The sequence below is a fragment of the Eutrema salsugineum genome, unplaced genomic scaffold (genome assembly GCF_000478725.1).
Source record: "Eutrema salsugineum unplaced genomic scaffold, Eutsalg1_0 scaffold_2, whole genome shotgun sequence".
In the NCBI taxonomy this organism is placed as follows: Eukaryota; Viridiplantae; Streptophyta; class Magnoliopsida; order Brassicales; family Brassicaceae; genus Eutrema; species Eutrema salsugineum.
Window position 1 is genome coordinate 16,829,026 of NW_006256829.1, and position 11,199 is coordinate 16,840,224.

The window sequence follows — 11,199 nt, forward strand, 5'->3', positions numbered from 1 at the left end:
ATGTCACCTAATTACGTTTAACAAAGTTGTACCCGTTGTCCCAGTTGTCCATATGTACCTAATTACGTAACACAAAGTTGTCCCAGTTGTCCAGATGTAACTAATCTGTACCAGTTGTCCTAGTTGTCCGGATATTACCTAATTATGTAAAACTAAGTTGTACATGTTGTCGCAGTTGTCCAACATTAGACATAACAAGATTTCAAAATATACTTACCTTTAAATCTCCCTCTGATTCTTCTTGCTCTGATTCTTCCTCTACATTCTCTTCGTCATGCGCTTCTTCCTCTTCTCTTTCTTCCTCTGATTTTTCTTCCTATGAATTTTCTTCCTCTTCTCTTTCTTCCTCTGAATTGTCTTCCTCTCCTTCTTCCTCGGGTGTGCGCCCTCCCTCTTCTTCTGCATCTTTCTCGGATTCTTCTTCTGCTGCTGTATCTTTTTGGGATACCTCTTCCGCTTCCTCTCATTCTTTCTGGGATTCCTCCGCTGGTCCCTCTTTCTCAACTTCTTGCTCGGGTTTCTCGGGTTGATCCTTCTCACAGTCTTCCATGGGTGTATGTGCGGCTTGATTGGTGGTTTCCAGAACTGGTGGTTCTCCTTCCATGGGTATTGGTGCGGCTTCATTGGTGGTTTCCAGAAATGGTGATTCTTCTTCCATGGCTGTTGGTGCGGTTTCATGGGCTTGATTGGTGGTTTTGGGAATCGCTGCTTCTCCTTCTAACACACCTTCTTCTTCTCTCAGACTTACTTCAGGGGGTTGTTCATCAATCACCTGTTCCTCTTCCCTCCGAGTTGTTTCGAGGTCTTCATCTTTCCTGGCTGCTTCTTCGCTGCTATTGGAATCTGGGATCTTTGGAATCATAGACCACCCCGCCTAATCGAGTTTTAACCATAGCTATCGAGTATGGAGAATAAAGGAATGAGAAATTAGGATTACAAAGGAGAGAGTTATGTAGTAGTGAGAAGTTACGATTTTGGAGAAACCAAATCGATTAAGGTTTGTGGGAGTGGTTTGTGGGAGTGGGAAGTTGCAGGATTTTCAGAGAAGATGGGAGATAGTCGTTTCGAGTTTTCCGAGGAGAAGAAGTGAAGTAGATCAATGGAGAAGTAAATCGATTTTAAGTAAATCGACTCGGTTCAGTTTGAGTCGGTTTTAGGTTTTAGTAAATCGATTTCCGGTTTAAGATTTTCAATATTCTATTTTTGATTTTCTATTCATTAAATTTTTTTTTGAGAAAGAAATTGAATTATTTTCGGGTTATCAGATAGACTTAAAACGGATGAATTTTACTCTGATATTTTCGTTATTATAGAGACATATAAAAAGAATGGTAGAATTTCCATAGATTATTTTTGTAAAAAAAATCAAAAAAACTAATTATTAGAACTATGACTTTTCAGCCAGTTTCTTCACGAATTATGTCTTTTCAGCAGCACACTCTTTCTTCTTCGTTTTTTTTCCTTCTTTTCCCTTCTCATCTCTTCGTTTTCCTTCTTCTCCTTCCATTGTAGTCACTAATCTCCGGCAAACAGGGTCACTAATCAGGCTAAACGACTTATCTTCTTCCCATATTCACCAGATCCAATCTCAGATCAATCAGAACCACCATGCTCTTTTTCTTCCTCCCGAATCTGACGAAACTGTATAGAGGCGTGAGGCTGCGTGGATCTGTTAGCTGAAGAACCGGCTCGTCTTTGGGTCAGAAACATCGACACGGCGGCGGAGGGTTTTCCCGGTGAGATTTCTTGAGATTTTAGCGGTGGTGGTTGTTCCAGATCTCTTAAGACGGCAATCCGCCGGCGGTGGTGGTTGTTCCAGATCTCTTAAGACGGCAATCCGCCGGCGGTGGTGGTTCCAGATCTGCGAGCGTAGTTTTTCTTTTGCCAATTTCGGTTTAGATTGGGTTTAGCATTTTGGTTTCGGTTTAGATTTAGTTTAACGTTAATTTAGTTTAAAAAATGTAATTTCTTTAATTAAAATTAATTAAATTTAAATTTCCGAATTATTTTTTAATTTTATTTCTAATTTTTAACAAAAAAAAATAATCTCTGAATTTTGTAAACTAATTTTTTATTTATTATTAACAAAATTTTATGATTATATTTATTAATAAGTTTGTTGGTCTTTTATTTTCGACCAAATTGTTGGTCAAATTTTTTGACCAAAATTATTGATCACAAAGTTTGACTATTTTGTTACTAAATTTATTTTCGACCATCGATCTGACAACCTATATTTGGTCAAAAATTAGACAAAAAAAAAACTGTTTTTGACCATTTGTTGACCATTTTTGACCTTTTTTTTACCATTTTGGTAGTCAGATTTTACTTGTTTTCTTATAGTGAATGGGCCAAGAAGCTTTTCTTCTCTAAATGGATGGATGGATGATGGAATGAATCAAGAATGGATCCAATGACACCACGCAATCGATGAAGATGTTGTGATAAGTTAGTTTGAACTCAATAACAAAGAGAAACTACATGATGCTCAAAAACTCGACGGCGGCCACTTTTCTTAAAGAAAACATTTGTTTTAATGATTAGGTAAAAAGTTGTGTCTACAAAACTGAATGATGAGCTTTATTAATAGCTCAGAACGGCGATCTTTTAGAGTCTTAAAAAAAACGAAAGACATTACAAAAAGTGAAAGAAAAATTACAAATGAATGACTAAAGATTAAAACACAAGACTTGACTAAACGGACATGCAAGAAAATGAAAGATCGTGAGATTAAATCAAATAAAGTAAACACTCACCTTGGTTGTTTTGAGCTTGAATGATGAACATCACAAATGGGTCTTGATGAGCCTTTAGTATAGGTAATTCGGCTGTTGGGTCGGGCTATGCGGCCTGTGGACCTTTGGGACTTGTTTCTTCATGTTGTTGTTTATGTCTATTATGCATATCCATGAGTTAATTGCCAAAATAGCTGAATGTTCTCTCGTCTTTCATCATCAAATCATACAACTATTTATACAAGCCAATGTCGGCCAAAGCTCCTATAATATAGGAGATATATACAAATCATAGAAAATTTATCCTACCTAAATCTTATGAGAATCATAACGATACAATCATATCTGAATACTCCCCCTCAAGATGGAGCGTGTAAATCTCGAACGCCCATCTTGCCAAGTAAATGAAAAAACTGTCGCGTAGGAAGTGCCTTCATAAGTATATCAGCGAGCTGATCCGTAGTTCGGACATGTGGAGTAATCAACGAGCCATCTTGAACAGCATCCCAAATAAAATGACAATCAGCCCCAATATGTTTTGTCCGCTCATGAAATACCAGATTAGCAGCTATATGAATTGCAGCTTTGCTATCACAATAAAAATACATATGATCAGTTTGCCGTATTCCAAATGTATCAAGAATCTCCTTCATCCATTTCAACCACTAAGCGTCATTGCCATAGCTCGGTATTCAGCTTCCGCAGTCAATCTGGAAACCACCTTCTGCTTTTTAGTTTTCCATGATACAATCAAGTCCCCAAGCATAACAATGTACCCAGTAAGAGATCTTCATGTAACTCCGGTTTCGTAACTGTCAAATACACCAAACGACCCACCAATCTTCTGTATTTTATTGGTTCAGTGAAGAAAGCACCATCAGCACGAGCCAAGTTATGATTCTGTTCCATCGGAGTCGGTGCAGGTTTGGCACCAAGGAGACCACATTCAGACACAATATCCAAGGTATATTTCCTTTGTGAAAGATAAATAACCTCCTTTCCACGAGAGACCTCAATTCCTAAAAAATATCTGAGAACGCCTAAGTCCTTCATATAAAAACACCGACTCAAATAAGACTTGAAAGTGGAAATAACAACTGAATTATCACCACCAACAATAAGGTCATCAACATATACTAACACCAACAGAGTACAACCTCCACGAAGTAACGTGAAAAGTGAGTAGTCTTTATGATTCTGCTTAAAACCAAACTCAAGAAGAGCTTTTGAGAGCTTTGAAAACCAACACCTCGGAGTTTGACGAAGCCCATAAATTACCTTGTTCAATTTCAGAACTTTGTTCGGATCATCAGCCGAGAAACCTGGAGGCATCCTCATATACACATCCTCCTCTAAATCACCGTAAAGGAACACGTTGTGCACGTCCATCTGGTATAACTCCCAGTCTTTGGCTGCAGCGACTTCAAGCACAATGCACATTGTAGTCATCTTGACAACTGGTTCAAACGTTTCGTTGTAATCGACACCCTCTTCTTGTCGATTACCTAACGCAACAAGACGTGCTTTGTAACGCTCTACAGTACCATCTGAGTTAAACTTGATTTTAAACACCCACTTACACCCTATGACTTCCTTATTTGGAGGTAGTGTAGTTACCGTCCAAGTATTTAGGTGTTCGAGAGCACCCTTCTCTGTTTTCATCGTGCCTCTCCATACTTCATGCATGACCGCCTCCTTGAAAGAAGTACGTTCAGACTGAGTCGTGACTGCTGCTGTGAACATCTGTATCATTGAAGATAAACGATGACAAGATATATAGTAAGTTAAGGGATACAAGGACGTACCAGAAGACTTTGAAGATGGAGCGGCAGAGACGTGAGGGGATTTTTCTAAAGTCTCAGCTGAGTAAACATGATATGGTCCAAGAAGAACAGATTGTCTTTTGATTCTCATGCCACGGCCCAGTTCCTCAACTTGAGAATCAGTTGTTTCAGACGAATCAATCTCAGCTGGAGGAGTCGAATTATCTCCTCCTTGCTCAGAGCTATCTCCCCCTTGCTCATTGATATCTCCCTCTTGCTCTTCTTGCGAAGGAACTACCACTGGAACTGTCTCATCAAACATTGCTGGATGTCGTAAAGGAGAGAGCAAAGGGGAAGGATGTGAATCCGAATTCTACACCGAATTAAAAAATGGATATATATGTCTTCATGAAAGACAACATCACGGGACACAAACAGTTTTTCTGTTTCCAAATCATATACAATCCAACCTTCTTTCCCCATTGGGTATCCAAGAAAAACACAGCGAGTACTGCGTTCTGCAAACTTGTCTTTTGCCCGATTCAGATTCCTAGCATAACATAGTGTGCCAAACACGCGCAAGTTATCATATGTAGGAGGCGCACCATAAAGAAGCTCATACGGAGTTTTGTTTTTAAGCAGCACCGATGGAGTTCGATTATCAAATACGTAGCGGCAAGCACGCTTTCTCCCCAAAATTTCTTTGGTAAATTTCCTTGAAATAACAGAGCCCTTGCCACATTTAATATATGACGATGCTTTCTCTCCACACGTCCATTCTGTTGAGGAGTGTCTACACAAGATGTCTGATGTATGATACCCTTCTCTGCAAAAAATCTTCGAAGGCAAATGAACTCCGAACCGTTATCGCTCCGTATAGTTTTGATCTGCTTTTGAAATTGTCGTTCAACAAAAAAGCAGAAAGTTTTTAACGCATCAGACACTTCTTTCTTTTCTAAAACCGCTCTAGAAAAATCGTCGACAATGGTGAGAAAGTATCTTGCACCAGAAGTAGATGGTTCCCTATAGGGATCCCATAAGTCACAATGTATTAAAGAGAAAGATTCAACTGCTTTATTAATGCTGACCAAAAAACTGTCTCGAGTTTGTTTAGCTCTAAGACAAACACCATAAGATCGTTCAAAATCACCTAAGCTACTAGAAAAATCACCAACAGAAGCTAAAACAGAAAGCACTTTCGATGAGGGGTGTCCCATACGATGATGCCACAGATCTCGACTCTTGAATCTGCTCATGTGTCCAGCTTGAACTGCAACCGCACCGTCGTAGTGATAAACCCCATCACGCTCTTTACCCGCTCCAATCAAAGTCTTCGAAACGAGGTCATGTATCACACAAAACTTTTTAGTAAATAGCACAAAGCTCGCAACATCTCGTAATAACTGAGCAACCGAGATCAACGTAATAAACATGTGTTAAAGTCAGCTTTCCACCGAGATTTAAACTCCCATGACTTGTTGCCCATGCAACTTGGCCATTAGGTAAAGAGATCGGAATTGGTGAAATCGACTCCACATCTGTAAGTAAATGCAAATCTCCAGTCATATGGTGCGAAGCACCAGAGTCTATGATAATGTCATGTCGACGATCTCTGCCAAAAAGAAGTAGTTTGTCTGTCTTACCCGAGAGATTTTCAGAAGGAGTGGAATTAGGAGTGTTCATAAACTGAGCTAAGGTAGCCCACTGTTCAGGTGTGAAGTTTGGTATTCCTGCACCAGATGAAGAGTTTGCTTCAGAAGTGGAAGCAGAATCTCCAAGTTGGGTGTTGTATGCGCGAAAACCAGATCCTCGACCTCCACGACCACGTCCTTGATTCTCAAGACCTCTGCCTCGGCCTCCTCTGTCAGCTCCACCACGTCCACCTGAAGCTTTGTTCTTGTCATACCAATCTGGAAATTCAACCAGTTGAAAACAATTGGTTGATTCATGACCTTGTTTTCCACAATGAGAGCAAACTGTCATCGACTTGACGAAACGAGCACCAGTCGCCTGTCCTGTTGATTGAGTCGACTGTTGTGAGGATCCCGATGAAGCTGATGTCAAAAAACCCACGATTGGAGTTCGATCCTCTGAAATCTTCATCACCTGAAGATGTCTTTCTTCTTGAATAATCTGTGAATACACAGAGTCGAGATTCAAATCGGTTTGCCTGCTTGACAAGTTGGATCTCGTAGTTCCAAAACGAGAATTGTCAAGACCCATCAGAAATTGATGAACCCGGAGCTTTTCACGCATCTTCTCATACTTCACCATTGAAGTACAATCTCCGCTTCCATAACAACAGGTAAACCCTTTTTCAAAATCAGCAAGGTCATCCCACATGACCTTAAGTTTGCTGAAGTAAACTTCCACTGATTCTCCATTCTGCTTGCACGCTGAAATATCGGCATGAAGCTGATGGATTCTCGTTTCATCACTTACAGAGAACCGTCGCTGAAGACTAGCCCACATCGCCTTCGCACTGTCGACCAAAGATATCGATGGTCGAAGTTTTGGTTCAAAGCTGCGATAGATCCAACCAATGATCATAGCATTCACTATATCCCACTTTTCTTCTTCATCCGGCTTGTTTACTGGCCGTTTAAGAGTTCCATCGATGAACCCCAGTTTCCGTTTGGTACGAAGTGAATTCAACATCAGCTTCGACTACCTCTCATAATTTGCTCCGTTCAACAAGATCGGAGTCTGGACCTGTCCCGTGTTTTCAGAAGCATGAAGATAGTACGGAGACATCAAAGCATCGGATGAAGCTGATGCAGCTCCCAAAGGAATTGATGATATGCTGGATTCAGTGCTCATCGTAAAAAAACAGAGAAAAAGAAGAACAAAAGATCGAAAAAAATTAGTGTTTAGGATATTTGCTTTGATACCATGCCAAAATAGCTAAATGTTCTCGCGTCTTTCATCATCAAATCATACAACTATTTATACAAGCCAATGTCGGCCAAAGCTCCTATAATATAGGAAATATATACGAATCATAGAAAATCTATATTACCCAAATCGTATGAGAATCATAACGATACAATCATATCCGAATATTAATCACATTTGATTCGAGTTAATTTATCTTTGGTCCGACTAGATTCTTCCGCGGTCCGATTGAGTCTTCCTTGGCATGATGAGTCAATCCATTTGCTCGGTGATGTCTTCAAAACTTTTTTGGCTGATCAAATTTTCCACATTATGGTTGAATTATTCTTTGAGTTTTCTTGTGCCTGATCTGATTGTTCATAGTTGGGATCTGATTGATGCTCGGACTGATACAACACTGGTAGATCTCGTCTTGTCATGTCTATGTCCTCATCAATAACATATTACTTTTTCAGCCTTTCAAATTGTTTGTAACTTCTAAGAGAAAAAAGTCAAAAATAGTCCGAACTAAATCTCATGTGCCCAAAAAAATTCAAACTAAAATACAGTACTAAATCTTATCTGTACCACGTAAAAATTCAAATTTCATACTCACTATTAAATTGGAGCCAAAAAAGAAATCTCTTAAAACAATATATAAGAATCTAAATTTATGATTGAGGGATGATGCAATCAATGATCAAATAAAATATAAAAATAAAATGAAAAATTTTTAACACAAGTTTGATTTTGGTTTAGATAATTTGGTGTTTCAGAGTTTTTTTTTTATTTTTTGAAAATTAATCCACATACTTAAAATTAATGAAATATTACAAGTTTAGACAAAAAATAGAGGAAAAAAATTTGAACAAAAAATTAATTTTTTAAAAAACAATGAAGGATGACGTGGCAGTTGACTTAGCAACTGTGAATGTTTTAGCTGACGTGGCAGCTGACTCAGACTGTTAAGTTAGTCTTGTTAACGTTTTGACTAACGGATTTGCGGTCCTGGATTTGGCTCCAATTCAATAGTTTGGGTAAAAAATTTTAAATTTATGTGGTTTAAGTAGGATTTAATACCGTATTTTAGTTTGAGTCTTTTTTGCACACAAAATTTAGATTGTGTTGTTTTTACCCTTTTTCATAACTTCTAAATTATTAAATAATATGGATAAGTAAACACATTTATGATATACAAGAATGTCGTCAAAAGTTTTTTAACACTACACACGGAATTGGACAGGCTCATTTGCGTAATGTAGTCTTGCGGTCTTGCCTAACAGATAAACATATCAGCTAGGTTCGAGATAAATTGTTTAGATTTGCCCTAGATGATTAGAATTTGGTGGATTGGCTTTTCTTAAGTCAGAATTGGATTATCTTTGTAATTATCCTACTTTAAATGTCTGTGCTAATTTTTTTGCAAAAAAGGCTTGAACACAAGACTACATATTTTTCTATGTACATTACAATGAACGGGTATGGTTTGCTTCTCAGGTAATCATCCTAACGACCAAATTTGATTTAATATGTGGAATTTGTTGAAAATGAAAAGAAATTTATCAAAGAAACTTCAACTGCATTCATAAATCAAATTTTGTATTCATAAACACAAATTTCAACCGCATTCATAAATCGATTAACGAGAAGCCCAAAAGGCCGACCCAGAAATCATTTTGATATAATATTCAATTATATAAATTAAATAATAAAGACTTTAATCGAACACTTTTGTAAGTGCCAACCTCTCTCTCTCTGTCTGATTTCCTTATCGCTTTCTAAAAACCCTCTCTTGTTCCTCTGTAATCTCTGTGAAATCATAAATGACTTCTTCAATAATAACCTCAAGCTTAAAGCTTTCAGCTATGTCTAGCGAGAAAGAAGTAAATGACGCCATTGCCGCTCTTGATGGACAGGTAAAGAAAAACCTTCGTCTATGAGTTTTCTGCTTCTCTTCTTTTGTGAAAAAACTACAGAGTTTGTGAACTTTCTCTTTGTGTTTTTGCAGAATCTGGAAGGCAAAGCAATTAGAGTGAACGTAGTTGAGCAACGACCAAGACGTGGTTTTTGAAACTTTAATGCTTCTCTCTCTATCATTTTCCTTAGATAAGATTTATCATTCTAAATGTTCTCACTTGCAATTCCAATGTGGTGATTATGTGAAACCAAAGCTTTCTTTATTACCCATCAAAAACATACTACAAAGCATTGTCTACACAAACTTTATATGTACACTAAGACGTGGGAAGTAGCGTTTTTGTTTGTTTTTTCTTCAAAACCCTCCTGTCTGTTCGTCGCGACTAGTGAGAGGCACATACCTTACTGAAGTTTCGGTATGTACCTTGATGGAACCATCCTCGTTTTTATCAATCACTTTCAGCTCTTGAAAATAGGTTCCCACCGGAATCACCATTCTCCCACCAGGTTTTAGCTGGTCCAAAAGCGCTTGAGGAACCTCTGAAGCCGCTGCTCCTACGTGTATCGCATCATACGGTGCAAACTCATTCCAACCTTTTCTTCCATCTGTGTCAATAAGAGAAATTTCAGTGTCTTTAGTGAGAAACATACAATGTTTTGAAACCGAGTGTACCTACCACCAACATGTAAAGAAAGAGCTCCTTTCTTAAGCAAAGAACCAGCAACACTCTTTTCGATATTCTTGATCGACATATCAACCAGTCCAGGGATATGCTCCACGCCAACAACACTGCCTTCAGCTCCAACCATGAGAGCAAAGCAGCCAGTCAAGTACCCGGTTCCTACACTCAAAAACCACGAAGCTTGATTGATACATATCCCAAGTTCACAAGCTCGAAAAACCATTAAAGAAACTGCTGCAAGAAAACCTGAGCCAACATCTAAAGCGCGCATCCCGGGCTGGAGCTTATCTTCCAAGAGCTGCAAACACGTCGCGTGCATATGCGGAGCTGAGATGGTGGCGTTGTAACCTATAGGCAAAGGAGTATCAGCATAAGCTGAAGATCCAGCTGGTACAAAGAGACCTCTATCTAAAGCCTCCATAACTTCAGCTACTCTTTTCGATGATATCACTCCGAAACGTTTCAAACTTTCCACCATTGATTTCTTCCCAGTCGATCCAGTTCTACTATGGAATTGCTACACATAAAGGAAAGTTCTTAGATTATACAATAAGCAATAATGAAGCAATACAATCAATACATCACCATGCCTAAAAATTTAATACCTCTAGACAAACTGAATCAAATTTCAGAGTCTCCAGAGGACTCGAATCAGTGGAATCATCAGAAAAATCAGAGGAATATAATATCTCAGCAGATACAAGCAAACATAAAATTACTGCGAGAATACTGAAGCGAACCTCCATGCTGGAGAAGGGAGAGCGAAAGGCGGTGAAGAGACTGAGATTGAGAAACGGAGCAGCACCGTGGCGTTGAAGAGAGGCGTAGGTTAAGGAGACGAGTCTGCGTGGCGCACAATAGTGGTGACCGTATGCTGTTAATGTTGGGTATAAAACCTGAGCTCGCATTTTTATTTTGTTTTTTTTTTTTTAAATGGTTTCAGATTCTAGTTTCTTCTTTCGTGATTTTGTTTGTTGTGTGTTCATTCTCTAGAATTGGCTTTGTTGGTTGCCACTTGTGTCATGACGAGATCAGTCTTTTCAGGAGGGCAAGGTAAATGGGCTTTTATGGGCCTAATTTATTGACATTGGATTTGCATTCCGGTTACTTCCAACAATGGTGTCACCTAACAGTCACACAGGTCATGCTTATCATTCTCAGTGGTTGTAGCCTGTATGTAGGGCTGCGACTTCGGTTTATTCTGATAATTTGGTTTGGGTTAGTTTG

General features: G+C 38.7%; 1 protein-coding gene across 3 annotated transcripts; it reads right to left on the bottom strand.

Moving 5' to 3' along the window:
- Positions 1–8,994: 8,994 nt before the first annotated feature.
- Positions 8,995–10,918, bottom strand: LOC18017489 (protein-L-isoaspartate O-methyltransferase 2). Of its 3 annotated transcripts, none has more exons than XM_024156235.1 (5): positions 10,713–10,918; positions 10,219–10,489; positions 9,967–10,131; positions 9,691–9,895; positions 8,995–9,383 (listed from the first exon to the last, which is right to left on the bottom strand). In XM_024156235.1, exons 1-5 carry the CDS (start codon positions 10,878–10,880, stop codon positions 9,242–9,244), a joined length of 951 nt encoding a protein of 316 aa, XP_024012003.1. In that variant the 5' UTR covers positions 10,881–10,918; the 3' UTR covers positions 8,995–9,241. The 3 variants fall into 3 exon arrangements, with proteins under 3 accessions (XP_024012003.1, XP_024012004.1, XP_006402155.1); XM_024156236.1 differs by lacking the exon at positions 10,713–10,918 and adding an exon at positions 10,578–10,706; XM_006402092.2 differs by lacking the exon at positions 8,995–9,383 and having other exon boundaries at positions 9,543–9,895.
- Positions 10,919–11,199: the final 281 nt, after the last annotated feature.